The 24,463-nt window shown below is 42.8% G+C and overlaps 1 protein-coding gene across 2 annotated transcripts in view; it reads left to right on the top strand.

Moving 5' to 3' along the window:
* The first annotated feature begins 220 nt into the window (after positions 1-220).
* Positions 221-24,463, top strand: part of LOC115114195 (lysine-specific demethylase 4A-like) — a 48,887-nt gene continuing 24,644 nt past the window's right edge. The window contains exons 1-18 of one of the 2 annotated variants that reach the window (XM_029642259.2): positions 221-802; positions 6,011-6,167; positions 6,256-6,431; positions 6,736-6,850; positions 7,147-7,340; positions 7,559-7,608; positions 7,742-7,845; positions 7,945-8,082; positions 11,613-11,836; positions 11,961-12,112; positions 12,553-13,217; positions 13,452-13,716; positions 16,073-16,251; positions 16,493-16,712; positions 17,754-17,830; positions 19,864-19,919; positions 22,532-22,640; positions 23,703-23,891. In XM_029642259.2, coding sequence (XP_029498119.2) covers positions 6,027-6,167; positions 6,256-6,431; positions 6,736-6,850; positions 7,147-7,340; positions 7,559-7,608; positions 7,742-7,845; positions 7,945-8,082; positions 11,613-11,836; positions 11,961-12,112; positions 12,553-13,217; positions 13,452-13,716; positions 16,073-16,251; positions 16,493-16,712; positions 17,754-17,830; positions 19,864-19,919; positions 22,532-22,640; positions 23,703-23,891 — 3,054 coding nt within the window. In that variant the 5' untranslated portion in view covers positions 221-802; positions 6,011-6,026. The remainder of the gene's footprint in view (positions 803-6,010; positions 6,168-6,255; positions 6,432-6,735; positions 6,851-7,146; positions 7,341-7,558; positions 7,609-7,741; positions 7,846-7,944; positions 8,083-11,612; positions 11,837-11,960; positions 12,113-12,552; positions 13,218-13,451; positions 13,717-16,072; positions 16,252-16,492; positions 16,713-17,753; positions 17,831-19,863; positions 19,920-22,531; positions 22,641-23,702; positions 23,892-24,463) is intronic. The other variant, XM_029642258.2, reaches the window with a different exon arrangement.

The raw sequence follows: 24,463 nt of genomic DNA, 5'->3' as shown, positions 1-24,463 counted from the left end.
GTTACAAGTTTATCAAATGCAAAACAAACTAAATTTAAAATGTTGCTACATAAGACCAAAAAGAGTCGGTCGGTCACATACGTGCACTTCAGGAGACAGTTGTATGATATTTTCTGTTCAACACAACGCATTCACACAACCACGATTTGACGCAGTCGTAGCTTGTAACATCAATTGTACTTTGGGAACTGTAGTCATTTTAGTTCAGTAAATCACAAAGGTGTCAGCATGGCCACTGCCCTTTAAATACGCAACTCGTTGCTTCAAACCACACCCACCCACCAAACCGGAGCAAACGTACCCCAAAGTCTGTTCAAGAACTGTGGTTCGGCAACGTAGCAAACGTTTAAGCGAACTGAACGCACCTCAGTATGTGGCCGATCTAGTTTCAGGTGTTTCGTTGGTTACGTTAGACTACTTACTGTATTCTTGTCATACCGTTTTAGAACGGTTAGTGTTCCTTCATCAAGAGACGAGTATTTTCACATCAGATGCCACCATGCATCAACCAACGATAATGTCGTTTTTTAAACCAGTCTCTTTCTATATTTGTGTAGTGATAAAAATCGAATTTATTTTGGAAAAAATGTTGGCTGATATTGCACGTCGACAAAATCGTTCACTGATTGGCTCACTAGCTACGTCTGAACTTATGCGTATGATGGTAAACATCTGAGCGTGCGCTTGCGTACTGGTAGTAATGGAGGACAGGTCCTTCTCTTCGGGGTAAAATCGGAATTACCATTGATATCAAGACAACAACTGCCCAATGATTATCGTTTGAAGCTGTTTAACATTGTTGGTAAGTTATATTATTTTAAAGTTGTAACTTAACGCCATATGTGGATTTGTAGTTCATTGAACACGTCGTTAAAATTGCAATGGCTAGCTAGCTAGCAGACGTTAGCAATAAAATGGTTAGCTAACTTAGCTATTTTCTATGTATTGTAAGCGAGATTTAGTTAGCATAAAATATGATTTCTTATTGACTTGTTATTATTTATATTGTTTATGACACGCATAACATTAGGCTAGAACATTTGCTATAAGCTGTTAGCCGTTAACTAGAGCTGTTAACTAGATACACTTCAGGGTAGGCCGAACTTGACTTTAAGAGACGCTGATCTCGACCAATCAGGCTGCTGCTTTTCTTTTGGTCCGTTAGGTACATATAATTATAATACTAGAATGGCCATGAACCTTCTTATGATATGATAAATGTCAGCCATTTTGGTCAGGGAAATGGTCAACTATGGTTGGCCAACGCTGTATATTGTGTAAAATAATAATTTTTAAAGGCCCACCTCAGAGGAAGTTGCCACATCTATTTTGAGTAATTTCAGTCCTAGAGCGTGAATTCTCGTTTAGGATTAATATATTGCTGATGCTATGTATTGGCTAAGGAGAGGCTTTGAAGCCACTGGTCGGTCATATTGGCAGTCCTCAGAAAAGTATTTCTCCATAGGAATAAATAGAATTCTACAGTATTTAAATGCTTCTTGGATAACGTTACATGTATTTTTGTTGTTGTGGTGGAGACAGTAACAATTGCACATTCTAAAGTATACTTTAAGAAATGTTTTTATATATTTTTATTTTATGTTCATGTTTAACTCTAATAGAATAAATATGCCAAAAACAAATGTATATATTTCAATAGCTTCCAGAAATATTTTTTACAACGGTGGGGGAGTGCCAAGAGGGAGGCACGGTGGCTTCAAAACAACGCCCCCTGTCAGTCATCTAGTGTATATAAATAATTGGTTCCACCTCAAACACTGACTGACACAGGCTGCAAATACATATTCAGGAATTTTGGGTGGGAATGTTCTGGTGCTTTTCACTTGTAGCAGAGACATGTCAACACATAGGGCACTGAATGACAGCTGTCAATGTAACTAGCTAGCATGCTAAACTAACCATAGCAAGTCATTTTTTAAATTTTTTTAAACAATTTATTTAACTAGGTAAGTCAGTTAATTAAGAACACATTCTTATTTACAATGACAGTCCACCGGAAAACAGTGGGTTAACTGCCTCGTTCCTCAGCAGAACGACAGATTTTTACCTTGTCAGCTCGGGGATTCGATCCAGCAACCTTTCAGTTACTGGCCCAACACTCTAACCACTAGGTTACCTGCCGCCCCAAAAGTAAAGTGAGCACCATTTCAGTTAAGAGGATCTATTTGTTACTGTTAAGGCGCCCGTGTGTTTCTCACCGAAACAGTTCGGAAGAGATGGAGCATATATTATGACAACGTTTTTGTTAATTTTGGTCTTCGGTAAGGGTATTAAAGCTTTTCTGGCACATTGTTTTTTCTTGAGGGAAGCTGAAGTCTGTAGCCCGAAGTCTACGCCCCTTCATCAGTGATTGGTCAACAGTAGGGATTATTCAATAAAGTCTTTGTTGTCATTCAGTGAGAGTCGACTCGTTTCCTTGCACATTTTTTAGTTGATGTAAAATTGCGCGACTAAGCAAAAACGTCAAACTCTCCTCAGCAAAAACTGCAAAATTAATGACAGAGTTCTTGAATTCTTATATTGATTCGGATTATTTTGAATAAGTGTCTACTGTCTCAAAATGGACAAACTGTAATATTTAGCCTTTTTTCTAGTTTTTCAAGCGAAGGTCTTTTTAGGAAGTATGCGAGCACACTCGTTCAGTTTGCCAAGCCGAACGCGGCTAGGCGCCAGCCGTATTGAAGCATGCCTTAAGTCAAGTAAAAATATAAATTTCAGAAAAAGACTACCAGCCTACGTGTCAAAAGATGAGTCTCAGCTAAACCATGCCTATATGTGCTGTTGACATGTCTGATTTGACATTGCCCTTTGGATAATTCTAGTGAAGCTGTGTCGGATTCCACACGTTATTAATATTTGGACATGCACACAGACATCAAATAGCTATGTTCTTCGTTCTCTCATTTCAGCGAGCTAGCTACGGTGCATTCAGGAAGTTTTCAGACCCCTTGACCTTTTCCACATTTTGTTACGTTACAGCCTTATTCTAAAATTGATTAAATTATATTTTTTTCCCCCTCATCAATCTACACACAATACCCCATAGTGACAAATCAAAAACAGGTTTTTAGAAATTGTTAGTTTATAAATTTGCTATCACATTTTACATAAGTATTCAGACCTTTTACTCAGTACTTTGTTGAAGCACCTTTGGCAGCGATTACAGCCTCGAGGCTTCTCGGGTTGGCACACCTTTATTTGGGGAGTTTCTCCCATTCCTCTCTGCAGATCCTCTCAAACTCTGTCAGGTTGGATGGGGAGCGTTGCGGCACAGCTATTTTCAGGTCTCTCCAGAGATGTTAGATCGGGTTCAAGTCCGGGCTCTGGCTGGGACACTCAAGGACATTCAGAGACATGTCCCGAAGCAGTGTCTTGGCTGTGTGCTTAGGGTCGTTGTCCTGTTGGAAGGTGAACCTTCCCCCCAGTCGGAGGTCCTGAGCACTCTGGAGCAGGTTTTCATCAAGGATCCCTCTGTACCTAGCTCTTTTCATCTTTGCCTTGATTCTGACTAGTCTCCCCGTCCCTTCCGCTGAATCACATCCCCACAGCATGATGCTGCCTCCACCATGCTTCACCGTAGTGATGGTGCCAGGTTTCCTCCAGACATGACGCTTGGCATTCAGGCCAAAGAGTTCAACCTTGTTTCACCAGACCAGAGAATCTTGTTTTGCATGGTCTGAGAGTCTTTAGGTGCCTTTTGGCAAACTTCAAGGGGGCTGTCGTGCCTTTTACTGAGGAGTGGCTTCCGCCTGGCCACTCCACCATGAAGGCCTGATTGGTGGAGTGCTGCAGAGATGGTTGTCCTTCTGGAAGGTTATCCCATCTCCACAGAGGAACTCTAGAGCTCACTTAGTGACCATCATCGGGTTCTTGGTCACCTCCCTGACCAAGGCCCTTCTCCCCCGATTGCTCAGTTTAGCCGGACGGGCAGCTCTTGGAAGAGTTTTGGTGGTTCCAAACTTCTTCCATTTAAGAATGATGGAGGAGACTGTGTTCTTGAGGACCTTCAATGCTGCAGAAATGTTTTGGTACCCATCCCCAGATCTGTGCCTTGACACAATCCTTTCTCTGAGCTCTATGGACAATTCTTTCAACCCCATGGCTTGGTTTTTGCTCTGACATACACTGTCAACTGTGGGACCTTTATATAGACAGTTGTGTGTGCCTTTCCAAATCATGTCCAATCAATTGAATTTATCACAGGTGGACTCCAATCAAGTTGTAGAAATATCTCAAGGAGGATCAACGGAAATAGGATGTACCTGAGCTGAATATTTATGTAAATAAGCTATTTCTGTTTTTTTATTTAATACATTTCCAAACATTTCTAAAAACTTTTCACTTTGTCATTATGGGGTATTGTATGTAGATTGCTGATGGGAAAAATATATATATATTAGAATAAGGCTGTAACGTAACAATGTGGAAAAAGTCAAGGGGTCTGAATACTTTCCAAAGGCACTATATATATCAATGCTTTATTCTATGGCTGCGAATCTGCCATATAAATATTATAAGCTCCTATTGAAGCAATAGGCAAGTTACTTTTGCATGGCCTGGTGCCCTGTGGGGTTCTAAAAAAAAAAAAAAAATTGTTGTATTTTTTTTTTATATACAGATAAGCTGTAACTTGACATGTTAATTTGCAGGGGAAAATAAGTGGGGGCGCACAAGTTTACACCCCCTATTTTAATTTGTTCCATGGCTCAGGCAGCCAAGTTAAGTAGGCCACACCCAGCTGCTATTGCATTGGTGTCTATGGGAGACCCACCCCGTTAATTATACTGGAACTGACCATTTTTTTTAATCGTAAAAGGCCTGAGTGAACTATTTTCATTTATCCACCGTCTTTGCTGTAGCCAAATATGATCTATTTTATTGCTCAGTTGTGACTTGTGATCTTTCCAGGAGGCACCATTCAAATGAAATCCAGCACATAAATGAAACAGACTAAAAATGATTTACATGTCATTTATTAGGAAAACTCACATCATTGGCACGAATTTGCATGAAGCGGGCAGTTCGGTTTTGTCACTTCAAGCCCAAAAATATCATACTTAAGACTAAAACGATGACTTGTTGTGCAACTTTGTGGGTATGCTCTGGCCATTGTCTTTCACCTCTCAAAAGTGGATTTCCACGGATGTGGGCATTTTAAGATTTACATTTTTGTTAGCTAGCTTGCCAGCCAGTTTTACAGCAATGATTCCATAATTTTTTCAAATTAACTGCCAATATGCCAACGTTCCATTTAAACAATGCAGTCAATCCACAGCCAGACACTGGCTGAAATCAGTTGATGATATTACTTAGGACAGCAAGTACTGATATTGTATCATACGTATAATAGCACTCACAGCTTTCCAAGAAAACAAAAATGGTCTGTTTACATATATTTTAGAGGTTATTATACTGAAAATTGGTATAAAACTCAAACTATATTTTATAGATATATTACAATATTTTAGGTTGACAATTCTATTACACCATTTCTGATATCACATGCCTTTTTATTTTCCTGCGTAAGTAAAATCAGTATTATGCCTCTACTGCCATTCATTCCAATTAGACTGGTTTGGATTTCTCCCAGGCCAATATGGCTGCCATTTTGACCCCATTCTGGGACTGAGGGATTATGACATAGCCCTCATATTATTTTAATAGGATCTCAATGGGAACATGCATAAGACAAAGGACTAAATCAGCTTCGACTGACTTGTTGTTTACATAGCTATTTACAACTGACCTACACATTGTAAACACTCAGCAGCCGAACAAAGGGCTGTGACTTGGTCATGAACCAGCATTTTGGCAATATTAAGCATCACGCAGATGTTTTTCCACCATCTGGCCACCCAGTCACCACAGATTTTTCTTCTTCCCCAACAGACATCCTTAGCATTATCAATAGCGTGCATCCTCCCGGACTACTGTTGTTAAACTGTCGCTATTCTTGTGATCTTGAAACTTGTTTAATTCTGATCTGCAGGGCCATTCTATTTAGCATGGCATCCGATTCGGGGCCTCAGGCTCCCGGCTCCAAAGGGATCATGACCTTTCACCCCACCGCTGAGGAGTTCCAGAACTTCAGCCGCTACATTGCCTACATGGAGTCCCAGGGAGCACACAAAGCCGGTCTGGCTAAAGTAAGCAACGACACAACCCCTTCTGCCTTGTGACGATTATTTTGCATTACCTTTACCTACTTTCAGTGCAAAATGCTTGTTTTTACAGATCGTGCCACCAAAGGATTGGAAACCCAGGAAGTCCTATGACGATATAGATGACCTGGTGATCCCAGCTCCCATCCAGCAGGTAGTGACGGGCCAGTCAGGTCTGTTCACCCAGTACAACATCCAGAAGAAGCCCATGACCGTCCGAGAGTTCCGCAAGACGGCCAACAGCGACAAGTGAGTCTGACTGCACCAACACTGTAACATCTGTAACGTATATTTTTATAGCATACTGAACCTAGTGTATGAATAAGCTATACTGTATGTTAGGAAAGCCACTCTGTGGCCATGCTATATGATTGAGGAAATGATACAGCTTCAAAAGTTAATATGGTTGAAAGTATGGGGTTTGTATGATCATCTTTATGTTAGAAAGATTAATTCTTGTTTCTCAAGAAACCAAACTGTGGCTTTAGACACATTTAAAAATGTCTACTCAGCTGTGCCGATTGGCCCTATTTACCCCCCACCCCCAACATAGGTTCTGCAGTCCTCGCTATACCGACTTTGAAGAGCTGGAGAGGAAGTACTGGAAGAATGTGACTTTTAACCCGCCCATCTACGGGGCTGATGTAAACGGAACGCTCTATGACCCCGTGAGTAATAATGAATCCCCTCTGGGTTGTTTTTAATGTTCTATGGTGTTTACAATGTTAACATGTTGTTATCGTTCCTAGTTATAAGGATGTTGGCTGATGAGAGTGAGATGTTTTGTGGTTGTGTAGACGGACGGTTGTGTAGATTACTTGTAAGTGTTTCTCTCAGAATCATGTGTTGCACCCGCAATTTGAATTCACTACAAATACACAAGGTTGCAATGGTTTTGTTTCACTGCAGCGATGACAATAAATATCCAGCGACAATAGTTACGTTATTCTGTCGTTCTCTCCAGGATGTGACCGATTGGAACATCGGCAAACTGAGCACCATCCTGGACACGGTGGAGCACGAGAGTGGCATCACCATCGAGGGGGTGAACACGCCCTACCTGTACTTTGGCATGTGGAAGACCACCTTTGCCTGGCACACCGAAGACATGGATCTCTACAGTATCAACTACCTCCACTTTGGAGCGCCCAAGTCCTGGTAAGTAAACTACACTCTTACTCACATAATACATTTACCTGGTAGTTTTGTGTGTGTCAGAGCCACATTATTAAGCATCAACATACAGACGATGGTCATGTAGGTGTGGTTTGGGGACTCTGTCGTTATCAGAGCAACACTCAACGAGTAAAAATAAATGGCAGCTGTTGTGATGTCCGTGTGATAACTGATTTGGTGACGTTGTGACGCCCTCACAGGTACTGCGTTCCTCCAGAGCATGGGAAAAGAATGGAGCGCTTGGCTCAAGGTGAGAGGGATGATAATGTGTGACGTTTTGATGCTGTTTCTTTTTCTTCTTTTTTCTTCTCCTTCATATTAGAAAACAACTGATTTTTAACAAGCTTTAATCCAACACACTGTTTTCTGTTGTTCCCCTGCAGGGTTTTTCCCTGGAAGCCACCAAAATTGCGAAGCCTTCCTGAGGCACAAGATGACCCTCATCTCTCCCTCCATATTGAGGAAATATGGCATTCCATTTGAGAAGGTAATACTAGCCTAATGTGTGATGTCAAACTCTTATGCTGATATATAAAGCATTATACAGAGTCTAGTATATCATTGATATTTCCTATTTGTTTTCCAGATCACTCAGGAGCCAGGTGAATTCATGGTGACGTTTCCCTATAGCTACCACGCCGGCTTTAACCACGGCTATAACTGTGCAGAGTCCACTAACTTTGCCACTGAAAGATGGATTGAGTATGGAAAGCGAGCCATACTGGTAAGGAAGAGGTTCATTTTCTTTGTGTTCCTCCTTTATAGGTGCTATACATAGGATTTGTATATTTTGGGGCATTTCAGAAATTTCTCATATCTGCAGTAATAGTGGAATGATAATGTTTCACCGTATTACTTACCTGCCAGTGTGTGATTGGCTGTGATATTCGCCTATTGATTTCTCCTGCCAGACGGGCTCATTTTATCAAAATGGGGTGGTTGTGTTATCTAGTGGAAACCAGGGCAAGCACCCAATGTAGAAATCCCTCTGTCATTTCCTGGTTTCTAAAATTCTACACTGTTCACTCAATTTCAATTGATGTGAGAAAACAAGCACTGAATTCTGTAGGGAATCATTGTTAAATATCTTATCAATAACAAAAAAAAATACACTGAGCAAAAATATAAATTCCACATGCAACAATTTCCATGTCACAGTTCAAGGAAATCAGTCAGTTGAAATAAATGAATTAGGCCCTAATCTATGAATTTCATGTGACTGGGAATACAGATATCTGTTAGTCACATATGTTTAAAAATATATATAATTTATAAGTTTGATCTGAAAACCAGTCAGAATCTGGTGTGACCACCATTTGCCTCATGCAGCAAGTCACATTTCATTTGTGTAGAGTTGATCAGGCTGTTGATTGTGGCCTCTGGAATGTTGTCCCACTCGTCTTCAATTGCTGTGCGAAGTTGTTGGATATTGGTGGGAACTGGAACACTTTGTCATACACGTCGATCCAGAGAATCCCAAACATGCTCAATGGGTGACATGTCTGGTGAGTATGCAGGCAATGGAAGAACTGGGACATTTTCAGCTTCCAGGAATTGTGTACAGGTCTTTGCGACATGGGGCTGTGCATTATCATGCTGAAACATGAGGTGGTGGGGGAGGAGGAATGGCACAACAATGGGCCTCAGTATCCCGTCACGATATCTCTGTGCATTCAAATTGCTATCATTAAAATAGAATTGTGTTCGTTGTCCGTAGCTTAGTTTGTGCAGAAATTATTTGGTTGTGCAAACCCAGAGTTTCATCAGCTGTCCGGGTGGCTCGTCTCAGATGGTCCCACAGGTGAAGAAGCCGGATGTGGAGGTCCTGGGCTGGTGTGGTTACACGTGGTCTGCGGTTGTGAGTCTGGTTGGACGTACTGCCAAATTCTCTAAAATGAAGTTGGAGGTAGTTTATGGTAGAGAAATGAACATGAAATTCTCTGGCAACAGTTCTGGTGTACATCTCTGCAGTCAGCATGCCAATGACACGCTCCCTAAAAATTTGAGACGTCTGTGGTGTTGTGTTGCATGACAAAACTGCACATTTTAGAGGGGTCTTTTATTGTCCCCCAGCTTCCTGATATGCTGCACCTGTCAGGTGGATATGGATAATCTTGGCAAAGGATAAATTCTCAACGCGGATGTAAAAATAAAAAATATGCACCAAAATAGAGAGACATTTGCTTTTTGGTTCATATGGAACATTTCCGGGATCTTTTATTTCAGCTCAGGAAAAATGTGACAAACACTTTACATGTTGGGTTTTATATTTTTTGCTCAGTATAGTTTTTACAGGTGTTTGACGCTGGTGGACCAAAAATAAAAGGCTTAAGCATGAGTCTCCGACACGTTATGAGGAAATGGGATGCGGGGGAGGGAGAGATTTGTTTGGAATGCAGCCTTGTGCTGTTGCAATTCCCTACCTTCCACATAGGGGAGCCATTCTGAGATTCTACATGTAGCACTTTTAAACAACCATGTACAGTGGGGGAAAAAAGTATTTAGTCAGCCACCAATTGTGCATGTTCTCCCACTTAAAAAGATGAGGCCTGTAATTTTCATCATAGGTACACTTCAACTATGACAGACAAAATGAGAAGATAAATCCAGAAAATCACATTGTAGGATTTTTAATGAATTTATTTGCAAAATATGGTGGAAAATAAGTATTTGGTCACCGACAAACAACAAGATTTCTGGCTCTCACAGACCTGTAAATTCTTCTTTAAGAGGCTCCTCTGTCCTCCACTCGTTACCTGTATTAATGGCACCTGTTTGAACTTGTTATTAGTATAAAAGACACCTGTCCACAACAGTCACACTCCAAACTCCACTATTGCCAAGACCAAAGAGCTGTCAAAGGACAGCAGAAACAAAATTGTAGACCTGAACCATGCTGGGAAGACTGAATCTGCAATAGGTAAGCAGCTTGGTTTGAAGAAATCAACTGTGGGAGCAATTATCAGGAAATGGAAGACATACAAGACCACTGATAATCTCCCTCGATCTGGGGCTCCACGCAAAATCTCACCCCGTGGGGTAAAAATTATCACAAAAACGGTGAGCAAAAATCCCAGAACCACACGGGGGGACCTAGTGAATGACCTGCAGAGAGCTGGGACCAAAGTAACAAAGCCGACCATCAGTAACACACTACACCGCCAGGGACTCAAATCCTGCAGTGCCAGACGTGTCCCCCTGCTTAAGCCAGTACATGTCCAGGCCCGTCTGAAGTTTGCTAGAGAGCATTTGGATGATCCAGAAGAAGATTGGTTGAATGTCAGATGAAAGCAAAATATAACTTTTTGGTTCAAACTCAACTCATCGTGTTTGGAGGACAAAGAATGCTGAGTTGCATCCAAAGAACACCATACCTACTGTGAAGCATGGGGGTGGAAACATCATGCTTTGGGGCTGTTTTTCTGCAAAGGGACCAGGACGACTGATCTGTGTAAAGGAAAGAATGAATGGGGCCATGTATCGTGAGATTTTGAGTGAAAACCTCCTTCCATCAGCAAGGGCATTGAAGATGAAACGTGGCTGGGTCTTTCAGCATGACAATGATCCCAAACACACCGCCCGGGCAACGGAGTGGCTTCGTAAGAAGCATTTCAAGGTCCTGGAGTGGCCTAGCCAGTCTCCAGATCTCAACCCCATAGAAAGTCTTTGGAGGGAGTTGAAAGTCTGTGTTGCCCAGCAACAGCCCCAAAACATCACTGCTCTAGAGGAGATCTGCATGGAGGAATGGGCCAAAATACTAGCAACAGTGTGTGAAAACTTACAGAAAACGTTTGACCTCTGTCATTGCCAACAAAGGGTATATAACAAAGTATTGAGAAACTTTTGTTATTAACCAAATACTTATTTTCCACCATAATTTGCAAATAAATTCATTAAAAATCCTACAATGTGATTTTCTGTATTTTTTTTTCTCATTTTGTCTGTCATAGTTGAAGTGTACCTATGACGCAAATTACAGGCCTCATCTTTTTAAGTGGGAGTTCTTGCACAATTGGTGGCTGACTAAATACTTGTTTGCCCCACTGTACATTAATGTCATTATCAAGGACTGCTACAGTAGTAACATTGTTATATTAAATGAGGAAAACTGGGAAAAGACAGTCCTTTTATCAATACTGTCTGATAAAGCTCTATCAGACTGACTAGTTTTACTGTTTTTTTTTTTTTATACCTTCATTCTTTGGGGGCATGATTACTTCCCTAGCACTTATAGTTCCTTCCTCTTGCCTACAGTGTTCATGCAGGAAGGACATGGTGAAGATCTCCATGGACCTGTTTGTGAAGAAGTACCAGCCGGAACGCTACGAGCAGTGGCTGGCGGGTCGGGACACGGGGTCCATTGACCACTCACGACCCACCCCAGAGGCCAAGGAGTTCCTGGGGGAGGAGGAGGGGAGATGCAGTCCTTCCCATGAGCCCTGTGTGGAGGAGCTCAACACGGAGGGGGAAAGAAAGAGGTCAGAAAAGATCTGTTCATTTTTATGTTGGTTGAGCAGATTTTTTTTTTTTGTTTTACGGTATATGGATTTAAATTCCAATTCTAAAAACAAATGAACTTTTTAATGTTTTGTGGCCCATCAGCCCCACACAGAGGATAGGGACCAAGAGGCACAGAGTGTGTCTGGATGTACCTGATGAGGTGGTCCCTAAAGATGAGGAAGAGGAGTATGGAAAGAAAGCCAGACTTGGCCTCACCACTCAGGGCACAGGAGCAGAGGAGTGCAAAGATACAGGTAACCGCACTGACCGTAAGGCTGTGCTTTTCTACCTCATCACTTCATTTCACCATTTAAAACTCCACACAGATGATATATGGTATGATACTTTTCATGTTACCTCTGATTTTACTAATGTATCATGTCAGCGCCTCTGGAGGCTTGTGTTCAAATCCCACCACCAAATGTCAAATTGTTTGAATCTAGGCCTCTTTTATGTTTGTATTAGGGCAATTCTCCTGTAGCGGAATTTCACTGAGACTGTTAATTAGTCCTTGTGCATTGAATTATATTGTTTGTTAAACTTTGAAATCAATGGTTTTTGTTTGTTATACATTTTTTAAAGTGAAAAATAAGATTATTGTAGTAAATAGATCGGCATCAGTGATTCTCAATGGGACTCTGATACTTGGAAATGCTATCCCCATTGCTCCTCCTTATACAAGTTTGTATTTCAGTCACCTTGATGGACCTCCCTAATGTAAAGACGGACCCAATGCAGGGCAACCGCAGCAGAAGCACTACTCCGCAAAAAGTCACCATCCCCTCCATCAGCAATCATGCGACGGCCATTTTGGCTCAACCCCAGTCGCACAGAAACAGGCACCTTCCAGTAGTGGCTCCTCCAGCCAGGACCGGCCCCTCCACCCAGCCGATCAGAAAGCTAGGGGTGGCCAGCCTGCTCTTTCATAAGACCCAGAGCCCTAAGGAGGCCTTGCAGGGCCACAGCTACGCCCGTGAGAACCAGCAGCAGATTCACCACACCCACCTCCATGTGCACAGTTACGCCAGGGAGCACCTGCCACGGCACCTCCAACCCCACCTCCAACTCAGGGCCAAGCCCCAGGCCCAAGTCAAGGCCGAGCAGCAGGAGTCCCACGTCCCATCTACCAAAGGAGAGCAGAACCAGGCCGACGCACAGATTCCCTGTAAGGGAGAACCGTTTGAAACCAAAGCCCAGACCCAAGGCCTCGGTAAGTGGCGGCAGCATCCTGGCGAGGCCCAGGCTTGGGAGGAGAGGTCCGAAGCCAGGTCCCCTAGCAGTCCAGAGCCTGTCCAGACCCAAGCACATACCAGGGCAGCCAAGAGGGTCGAGGCGGAGGTCCGAAGGGACAGGAGGAAGGTTTGTTTGTCCTCTTTCATGGCGTTATCTTTTTTGAAGTTATTACTGTTTGGTAATAAGTTAGTAGTGTAGTTTGTGGTGATAGTTGAGAGTGATATGAAGAGGTGAATATGTTAAAAATGAAAATGTGACATGGATGTTTCCACACTTGCCATACAGCAGAAAATGTAATTAGATGTGGATCGACACGAGCCAGCTGATGGCTACTCATCCTCTTCCCCTCTCTTTCCACAGCAATGTCTTTCCCCTGTGCAGGCGGAGGTAACTTTAATGAAGCAGACAAACGTATGTCCAAGTAAACCGACGATCTTACGTCCAAGTAAACCGACGATCTTACGTCCAAGTAAGCTGACAAACTTAAGTCCAAGTAAGCAGACTGATTCCAGTCAGATTAAGCAGACGGAATGCAAGCGCATGAAGAGCAAACTGCATCCTCTCCTCCGCAAGCTGCCCAAACAGCACCCACTACTCAGGCCCAGGGAAAGCTCTAGTGATGACGGTGAGTACCTGGATGTGTTGCAGTCATGGACTTTTACAACAAGCAACCATTTGCACGGCTCGATATTAACTCGGGGACAAGTAAAAGAAATTGTCGGACAAGACTATGGATTACGTTTTTTTTAAATGCACACATAACAATTACTCCGATCAGAATTGGAGGCCAACATTTAAATAATATTCAAATCTATTTTTAATACAAAAGCCTACATGTCAAAGTGTAGGTGATGCATATTGGCTACAGCCTCATGTCGAAACCGATGCTGACATGAGGTGCCAGAAAATGTAGCCAAACTTTAATGAGGCTTTTAATTACAGAAATATAGGCTAAACGTCAGTCATGTTTGACAAATATAATGAAGGATACTTAACATTATCCACAGGCTTGGTTCTGTTGACATGGTGTTTTCGGAAAGTTTTCAGACCTATTCACTTTTCCCACATTTTGTTACGTTACAGCCTTATTCTAAAATGTATTAAATAGTTTTTTCCCTCTCATATATTGGAAAAGGTCAAGGGGTCTGAGTACATTCCGAATGCGCTGTACTTGAGGCACGGTTCATTCAGATTTAATGGTTACAAGACCGGAGAGTGAAGGACGGTGCCTGCTGCGCACCGCACATCACCTACCTTGAATCTGAGCGGAGGCAGTCAGCATTTTGAAACCATTTGACCATAAATGTACAGTTGAAGTCGGAAGTTACATACACCTTAGCCAAATGCATTTAAACTCAGTGTTTCACAATTCCTGACATTTAATCCTAGTAAAAATAACCCGTTTTAGGTCAGTTAGTGATTTATTTAATCTTTTATTTCTTTCATCACATTCCCAGTGGGTCAGAAGTTTACATGCACTCAATTAGTATTTGGTAGCATTGCCTTTCAATTGTTTATCTTGGGTCAAACATTTCGGATAGCCTTCCACAAGCTTCCCACAATATGTTGGGTGAATATTGGCCCATTCCTCCTGACAGAGCTGGTTTAACTGAGTCAGGTTTGTAGGCCTCCTTGCTCGCACATGCTTTTTCAGTTCTGCACACGCATTTTCTATAGAATTGAGGTCAGGGCTTTGTGATGCCCACTCCAATACCTTGACTTTGTTGTCCTTAAGCCATTTTGACACAACTTTGGAACTATGCTTGGGGTCATTGTCATTGGAAGACCCGTTTGCAACCAAGCTTTAACTTCCTGACTGATGTCTTGAGATGATGCTTCAATATATCCACATAATTTTCCTCCCTCATGAAGCCTTCTATTTTGGGAAGTGCACCAGTCCCTCCTGCAGCAAAGCACCCCCACAACATGATGCTGCCACCCCCCGTACTTCACGGTTGGGATGGTGACCTTTGGCTTGCAAGCCTCCCCCTTTTTCCTCCAAACATAACAATGGCCATTATGGCCAAACGGTTCTATTTTTGTTACGTCAGACCAGAGGACATTTCTCCAAAATGTACGATCTTTGTCCCCATGTGCAGTTGCAAACCGTAGTCTGGCTTTTTTATGGCAGTTTTTGGAGCAGTGGCTCCTTCCTTGCTGAGCGATATATGTCGATATAGGACTCGTTTTACTGTGGATATAGATACTTTTGTACCGGTGCCCTCTAGCATCTTCACAAGGTCCTTTGCTGTTGTTCTGGGATTGATTTGCACGTTTCGCATCAAAGTACGTTCATCTCTAGGAGACAGAACGCGTCTCCTTCCTGAGCGGTATGACGGCTGCGTGGTCCCATGGTGTTTATAATTGCGTACTATTGTTTGTACTGATGAATGTGGTACCTTTTTTAGGCGTTTGAAAATTGCTCCCAAGGATGAACCAGACTTGTGGAGGTCTACAATTTCTTTTTTCTGAGGTCTTTGCTGATTTCTTTTGATTTTCCCATGATGTCAAGCAAAGAGACACTGTGTTTGAAGGTAGGCCTTGAAATACATCCACAGGTACACCTCCAATTGACTCAAATGATGTCAATTAGCCTAGCTTCTAAAACCATTACATCAATTACAGTCAACTTAGTGTATGTAAACTTCTGACCTACTGGAATTGTGCTACAGTGAATTATAAGTGAAATAATCTGTCTGTAAACAATTGTTGGAAAAATAGCTTGTGCCATGCACAGAATGGTTACAGACCATTTTTTTCTATGTGACTTGAGCTTTTGGGCAAGTAAAAAATCAGTTCTACTTGTCGGAAGGATAAGTGGCAAAAACAAAAACGAATCTCAAGCCCTGATTTCAACGCAAGTTCTGTACATATTCAGAGTGTTCGATCAGAGCCTTACTCTTTGTTTCTCCTTTCACTTAACCACCCTCGTTCATTTCTCTCACGCCGTTTCTTTCTCTCTCCCTATTATTCTCCTACAGATGAGCTGTATGTGAATATGGAGGATGAACCAGAGGAGACGGAGGAGTGGGCCAAGCCCCTTGCCCAGCTCTGGCAGAGTAGACCCTACAACCCCCAGGCGGAGAGGGAATACAACCAACTCATGGGCCTGCAGGCCCCCTACTGCTCCATCTGCCTGCTTTTCCACACATATGACCAGGTAAGAACTCCATTGTCTTGCTTGAACTGCAGTTCGGCTGTTGTTCATAGGCACCCCAAACAAAGTTTTTATTTGACTGATAACGCAAAGCATAATAATAAGGTCCAAAAAATGTTTGTTTTTTTACGATTTTGATTTAGTGAAACCATTCAGCTAACAAGTACCTGTCAGCATAATAACAATCATATAAATGACTATTTAACCCTACTAATACGGGTCCCTTTTCCCTCCTCCCCGACAGTCGGAGTCTAGCGGCAACCCCAGCTACACTCTAAAAGGCCGGCGAGGGGGCAGACAGAGGTCCAAGCCCCTGATCCCGGAGATGTGTTTCAGCACCACCAATGACAAGACCAACAACAGCAGCAACAGCGGCGAGGGCCAACTTTCCACCCCTCACCTGGAGGAGGATGGTACCAGCCTCCTGGTCAGCTGCTCCCAGTGCTGTGTCCGTGTTCACGCCAGTGAGTACAGCTTCATTCACCATCGCCATGTTTTACAGCCTGTTAGATTGAGCATTTATTTCATTAGTAATTGATTGTAGTGTTGTAGGCTACGCTTTCAATGAATTCTAGTTCATTTACACCGGGTTCTTAGCATGGTTTTCCATTGATAACGAATGATTTGCTCTTGCTGAATCCCAGTTAATTCATGCCTGCAGTCCGTTTAACACCATTGTTTAGTATGGGACGCCGTTTGGGTCTTTGTGTGTCAAAAAAGATAAATGTCAAGTAACACCTACGTCAATTAAGCTTTTAATTTGACAAGTCAGTAACGTTCTATTGTAGAATGTTGTGTGTGCTGAATTTGCACATGCAAGCCTGTTTTTAAAAAATAATTTAAAAAATGGGGGGGGGGTATTTTAGATGACACCTAGCAAGAGAACTATAGCTACTGAAAACAGATTGTCGTTTTGCTATGTTTTTGGGGGGAAACATGGTTTGCATCCATCAGCTAGCTAGCTTTTTTTTATGACCGCAGTCCCAGAGCTTGAGGAAGTTTGTCTGCGCTCGTGCGGCCGTGACAGGTGTGCTAGACACAACTTTACCAGCATCATAGCTTACATATCGGTGAATTGCAGTGACATATGAAATACGAGTGATTGTGTAATAACTACATAAGAAACATAATGTGACCACTTTAAAGTATGTTACGTGCAGTTATATTCAGGTCCTGATTGGTCAACAAGCTTATTTGACTCGTCAAATACTGTTGTTTAACGTATATCTTTTTTGCCATGCAAAGACCCAAACGGCATGCCCTAGTTTAGAGGACAGTGCACGTGTTCAATATGTTTGCTGTAATCAATGATATGCCCTCAGGGAAAATCCAGTTAATTCCATAGTTCAGAATTTACAATTACAAACAAGCATTCCAAAATCTACATAAATATTAAACAATAATTTGCACTTTCGTCAATGGATTTACCGTACTAATAAATGATGTGAAAAGACACCTCTTTAAATAGGAAAGTGGCCTCTAAATGTTTTTGCTGGCCCCCACAGGTTGCTATGGAGTTTCTGCCGACCAAGTGTCAGATGAGTGGATGTGTGCCCGCTGTGAGGCCAACGCTTTAACTGAGGTCAGTAGTACTGCAATCAAGTACACCTGAAGCCATATCACTAGCCCCACTAACACTCTTAAGAAAAGAGTGTTAGGTTGAATGTATCCCTTTCACAAATTTCTGTATAAGGTTCTGATATTTGGCACGTCACTCAGTTTCACCCTGGGATTAGATGTGAAAACAGGCGCCAGAGTTGAAATGCACAACATAATAAAAGCTGCTACATCATTCCTTGTTTTGGGTAGAGCAGGCCAAATCGGATTTCAGGGTTCTCCCCAGGAGTCGTATTACATAGTGTGGCAGCCAGTCCACAGGGTGGCGCAGCGCCCTTCCTACATTATTTAGGGAGAACCCTGGATTTAACCTCATTAAATTTGCTGACCCCATATTGGATAGTTCAATTCCTATGGTTCTTGATTATTGGACTATTTAGTGAAACTTATTTCTGCCTCAGAATACAAGTACTTGTCAAGCTGTGAAATATGTCAATTTTGGAAAGTCCCAACTTGTTATAACCAAGTTTAACCGCTAGAGGGCAGTGTTTTTTTTTTCAAAGTGGAGAAGGGATTTACATTCTGGCTTTTGTCTCTGTGTACCCAATGTATTTAAGCAAAGCCAGCTGTGCAGAATCGCTGATCGTATTCACATGAGTAATTAGTTGGAATGCAAAGTGATTTCATAGGTCAGTGATTTTGCGCAGTCCTGACTGCAAGTTAGGCAATCTGAAACCCGCACAAATGACAGAAGGTCTCACTTAGTACTTGTCTCTGGCAACCCAAGAGTTAGCTTCCTAGGTCCATAAAAGTCACCACTGCCAGGCAGCACAGCAAGGACCTTAAGTTGCAGTACTCTGGCCAGCTTTGTTTGCAAAAGGGTATTGCCATAGACAACGTGGAGAAATTAATTTGTATTTAAAAAAATTAAAAAATAATTAAAGAGTACATTCTGGTAATGACTTGAAGGAATTTAAGTTGGTAAGTAACTGACTGGCACCACGTTGCATGAAATGGGGATGTTTTAACTTGTTATGGCTGCAATCCCGATATCGGGATAAGTGTCATCAACAACCGCTGAATAGCATAGCGCTACATACAATAAATATTACTATAAATATTTATATTAATGAAATCACAAGTGCAATATAGGAAAACACAGTTTAGCCTTTTGTTAATCCACCTGTCGTGTCAGAGCTGTCACGACAACGCAGACGAAAATTCCAAATAGTTTCCATTTTGTCCACAGAAACATGTCAAACGTTTTTTTATAATCAATCCTCAGGTTGTTTTTAAAATATATAATCGATAATATATCAACCGCAAATGTCTTTTACAGTAGGAGAGGGAAAAGCAATACCTATCCAAACTCTGTTGCGCAAGCAAAACTCATGTGACCACTTGATGCGATGTTATCGTTCTTGCTCATTTTTCAAAATAAAAGCCTGAAACTATGTCTGAAGACTGTTGACACCTTGAGGAAGCGATAGGAAAATGAATCTGGTTCATATCCCTTTTTAAATGGATCAAAGGGAGGCTATGGAACATGGAGTTTTCAAAATACAAGCCACTTCCTGCTTTGATTTTCCTCAGGGTTTTGTCTGCAATATCAGTTCTGTTTTACTCACAGACAATATTTTGACATTTTTGGAAACTTTAGTGTTTTCTATCCAATACTAATAATAATATGCATATATTAGCAACTGAGACTGAGGAGCTGGCTGTTTACAATGGGCACCTTTTCATCCAAGCTACTCAATACTGCCCCTGCAGCCATAAAAAGTTAATGAATCCCAAATACACAAAAGTGATAATTGTTTTATTTAACCTTTTATTTAACTAGGCAAGTCAGTTAAGAACAAATTATTATTTACAATGACGGCCTACCCCGGGCCAAATGCTGGGCCAATTATCAGGCGAATTACTTTGTAATTACAATTTTTCTATGCCAATTTTCTATGTAGTGTAAATACTAAGCAAAGGGCTGTAAAATCATGTGTAACCAAAATGTGACGTTTAACACTAGGTCAGTCATCTGTGTGTCTTTCTCTCCCTCAGGACTGCTGCCTGTGCTCACTGCGGGGGGGAGCTCTACAGAGAGCCAACAACGACAAGTGAGTAGTGCAGCGATTTGAGGCGTTGCCGATTTTAATGGAAGGCGTCCAGGCTAAATGCATGTAGTTAAACACAACACTACAACCACTCTAGTCTGCAGCCAGTGGTCTCACTTTACTCTACCCGCTGCAGCTAGGACACATCAGTCAATGTCAGTAAAGGTAAAAGGCAGAAAATGCCTGCAGACCAAGCTAGCTTTCTCCTCTGTCTAGTCAAGTGTCTGGTCAACTAGTCTTAAGAAGGCCAGTTTTTTTTATTGCTTCTTTAATCAGTACGACAGTTTGAAAAATGGTTTTCTAATGATCGATTAGCCTTTTCAAACGATAAACTTGGATTAGCTAACACAATGTGCCATTGGAACACAGGAGTGATGGTTGCTGATAATAGGCCTAAAAACTTGACTGTTTCCAGCTACAGTAGTCAATAACAATGTGTACACTGTATTTCTGATCAATTTGATGTTATTTTAATGGACAACAAATGTGCTTTTCTTTCAATAACAAGGACATTTCTAAGTGACCCCAAACCTTTGAACGGTAGTCTAGATAGAGTTATTAACGTGAATATGCATAGTTAATAACTGAGAGAAGCAGCAGTGTAAAAGGGGGGGTGGCAATGCAAATAGTCTGGGTAGCCATTTGATTAGATGTTCAGGAGTCTAATGTCTTGGGGGTAGAAGCTGTTTCGATTTCTCTTGGACCTAGACTTGATGCTCCGGTACTGCTTGCCTTGCGGTAGCAGAGAGAAGAGTGAATGACTAGGGTGGCTGGAGTCTTTGACAATGTTTAGGGCCTTCCTCTGACACCGACTGGTATAGAGGTCCTGGACGGCAGGAAGCTTGGCCCCAGTGATGTTCTGGGCCGTACACACTACCCTCTGTAATGCCTTGCTGTCGGATGCCGAGCAGTTGCCATACCAGGCAGTGATGCAACCCGTCAGGATGTTCTCGATGGTGCAGCTGTAGAACCTTTTGAGGATCTGAGAACCCATGCCAAATCTTTTCAGTCTCCTGAGGGGGAATAGGTTTTGTCGTGCCCTCTTCACGACTGTCTTGGTGTGCTTGGACCATGTTAGTTTGTTGGTGATGTGGACGCCAAGGCACTTGAAACTCTCAACCTGCTCCACTACAGCCCTGGCGATGAGAATGGGGGCGTGCTCAGTCCTCCTTTTCCGGTAGTCCACAATCATCTCCTTAGTCTTGGTCACGTTGAGGGAGAGTTGTTGTCCTGGCACCACACTGTCAGGTCTCTGACCTCCCTATAGGCTCTCTCGTCATTGTTGGTGATCAGGCCTACCACTGTTGTGTCATCGGCAAACTTAATGATGGTGTTGGAGTCGAGCCTGGCCGTGCAGTCATGAGTGAACAGGGAGTACAGGAGGGGACTGAGCATGCACCCTTGAGGGGCGCCAGGTTGAGGATCAGTGTGGCGGATGTTGTTACCTACCCTTACCACCTGGGGTGGCCTGTCAGGAAATCCAGGATCCAGTTGCAGAGGGAGGTGTTTAGTCCCAGGGTCCTTAGCTTTGTGGTGAGCTTTAAGGGCACTATGGTGTTGAACGCTGAGCTCTAGTCAATGAATAGCATTCTCACATAGGTGTTCCTTTTGTCCAGGTGGGAAGGGGCAGTGTGGAGTGCAATAGAGATTGCATCATCTGTGGATCGGTTGGGGCAGTATGCAAATTGAAGTGGTTCTAGGGTTTCTGGGTCGGTTGTCATTTAGGCAGGTTACCTTAGTGTTCTTGGTCACAGGGACTATGGTGGTCTGCTTGAAATATGTTGTTATTACAGACTCAGACAGGTTGAAAATGTCAGTGAAGACACTTGCCAGTTGGTCAGCGCATGCTCGGAGTACATGTCCTGGTAATCCGTCTGGCCCTACAGCTTTGTGAATGTTGACTTGTCTAAAGGTCTTACTCACATCGACTGCGGAGAGCGTGATCACACAGTCGTCCGGAGCAGCTGATGCTCTCAGTTCAGTGTTACTTGCCTCGAAGCAAGCATAGAAGTAATTTAGCTCACCTGGTAGGCTCGTGTCACTGGGCAGCTCTCGGCTGTACTTCCCTTTGTAGTCAGTAATAGTTTGCAAGCCCTGCCACTGTATTTCTTATAAGCTTCTGGGTTAGAGTCCCGCTCCTTGAAACCGGCAGCTCTACCCTTTATCTCAGTGCGGATGTTGTCTCTAATCCATGGCTTCTGGTTGGGGTATGTACGTACAGTCACTGTGGGGATGACGTCATTGATGCACTTATTGATAAAGCCAGTGACTGATGTGGTGTACTCTCAATGCCATCGGAAGAATCACGGAATATATTCCACTCTGTGCTAGCAAAACAGTCCTGTAGCTTAGCATGAGGGCGATGTCCTATATACAAGATCTAATATGAAACCATTTTTGTCTAGACTACATGTGACGCAAACGTTTTTCTATTTATACAAATAAATATGTTTTAATATAGCCGAGCCATACTGATAGTTATTAATAACGTTTCTACGTTGTCGTTTCCTTGAGTGGTGGAATGAAGGCCCAGTAAAATTCCTCAGTGGATGCTCTCCCCTGCTGTCACACACATACTCTGTGTTTGATGTGCTGTCCTGTTTCCTGTGACACAGGTGGGTGCACGTGCTGTGTGCGCTCGCAGTCCTGGAGGCGCGGTTCGTGAACATCGCCCACCGCAATCCCGTGGACCTCAGCTACATCCCTCTGGCCAGGTTCCAACTGGTGAGCTACTATTCCACCACAGACACAGTCAAGACTACAACAGGGCCCAAACATGGTCAAGGTTACTTCTACGTGACTGATGTGTATCAACTTCCTGTCATTGCAGTTTCGGTGTTGAGTCATTTGACACAGTTTTCTTTCAACTGTTGAGAGATACTGAATTCAAGTTCCGTATAGACTGTCTGTTGTGAGTTTAGGACTACTTGTTTTCCTTATTATGAGCGTAGTACACTCTGTTCTTTCTGTCTTTTGTTGTTGTTTCTTCAGTATTCTTCATTAGCCCAGCACCTATGTTTTTAAGGATGTACATATGACCATAAACTTACATTTTTCATACTAAAATCATACTTCTGCCATGTTGGTATTAAGTCTCTTTTTCATGGCTTTCACTTCTCACTCTGGTCTTGACCCCTTCTATATGGTTCCTTTGATAGTCTACAGTGCGTCCTCTCTCGCCTCCTTATTGAAAAAGGTCAATGGTAATCGAAGAGAGCCAGCGAGGAGAGGGAACTTGATTGAAAGTATGCTTGTATGAAATTACTCTCCTTCTCCAAATTAGGTTTACATGGGTGGGGCCGCAAATACATGTGCAAAGTGCTAAAAACAAATTTAGTTGTGCAGGACATTTTTATAGATAAAATGTCTTTAAACGTGGCAGATTTCAACTCTTCTGCGGAGGACTCCGGTGTAGGATAAACAAGAGTATCTTCTATGAAAGATTGCTATCAAGGTGGGGAGGACACTCTTCCGTTTGCCTACTAACTAACTGACATCTCTTTGACCACTTATCGGCTCGCGGACGACAGGCTTTTGCCCAGATGAGAAAAGGCAATTTTCTAACTGGACTGGGAATGACAGAAATTGTGGCACCTGGGAGTTTGAAACAGTGAGAAAGAAGACATTGTAATCTTCTCAATGCCCATGTCTCCTTCCACCTCCCCTCTTTTGTTTTTTCCCACCCTCCCACTGACCCTCTTCTCTTTCTACTCCTCCGACTGCTGTTCCTCTTCTCCTTTTCCAACTCCTGCTGCTCCTTCTCCCCCCCCCCCTCCCCCCCTGCAGAAGTGTTTCTACTGTAAGCGCCGGGTGAAGAGGGACGTGGGCTGTTGTGTGCAGTGTTCTCATGGCCGCTGTACCACCGCCGTCCACCCCACCTGCGCCCAGGCTGCTGGCCAGCTCATGCAGCCTGACGACTGGCCCTTCATCGTCCACGTCACCTGCTACAGGCACAAGTCACCCGTCCTGCCGGAGGTAGCTATTACAGGGGAGGGGTTCATGTAGTGCAAACATATGATACACTTTTGGGGCATGACATATTTCTAGAGGGTTATATAAGAGTTTTCTAACTCTTAAAAAAAATATATATATATACACTGCTCAAAAAAATAAAGGGAACGCTTAAACAACACAATGTTTAAGTCAATCACACTTCTGTGAAATCAAACTGTCCACTTAGGAAGCAACACTGATTGACAATAAATTTCACATGCTGTTGTGAAAATGGAATAGACAACAGGTGGACATTATAGGCAATTAGCAAGACACCCCCAATAAAGGAGTGGTTCTGCAGGTGGTGACCACAGACCACTTCTCAGTTCCTATGCTTCCTGGCTGATGTTTTGGTCACTTTTGAATGCTGGCGGTGCTTTCACTCTAGTGGTAGCATGAGACGGAGTCTACAACCCACACAAGTGGCTCAGGTAGTGCAGCTCATCCAGGATGGCACATCAATGCGAGCTGTGGCAAGAAGGTTTGCTGTGTCTGTCAGCGTAGTGTCCAGAGCATGGAGGCGCTACCAGGAGACAGGCCAGTACATCAGGAGA

The sequence above is a fragment of the Oncorhynchus nerka genome, linkage group LG9b (assembly GCF_034236695.1).
Source record: "Oncorhynchus nerka isolate Pitt River linkage group LG9b, Oner_Uvic_2.0, whole genome shotgun sequence".
NCBI classification, from domain to species: domain Eukaryota; kingdom Metazoa; phylum Chordata; class Actinopteri; order Salmoniformes; family Salmonidae; genus Oncorhynchus; species Oncorhynchus nerka.
This window is presented reverse-complemented; position numbering and strand designations above follow the sequence as displayed.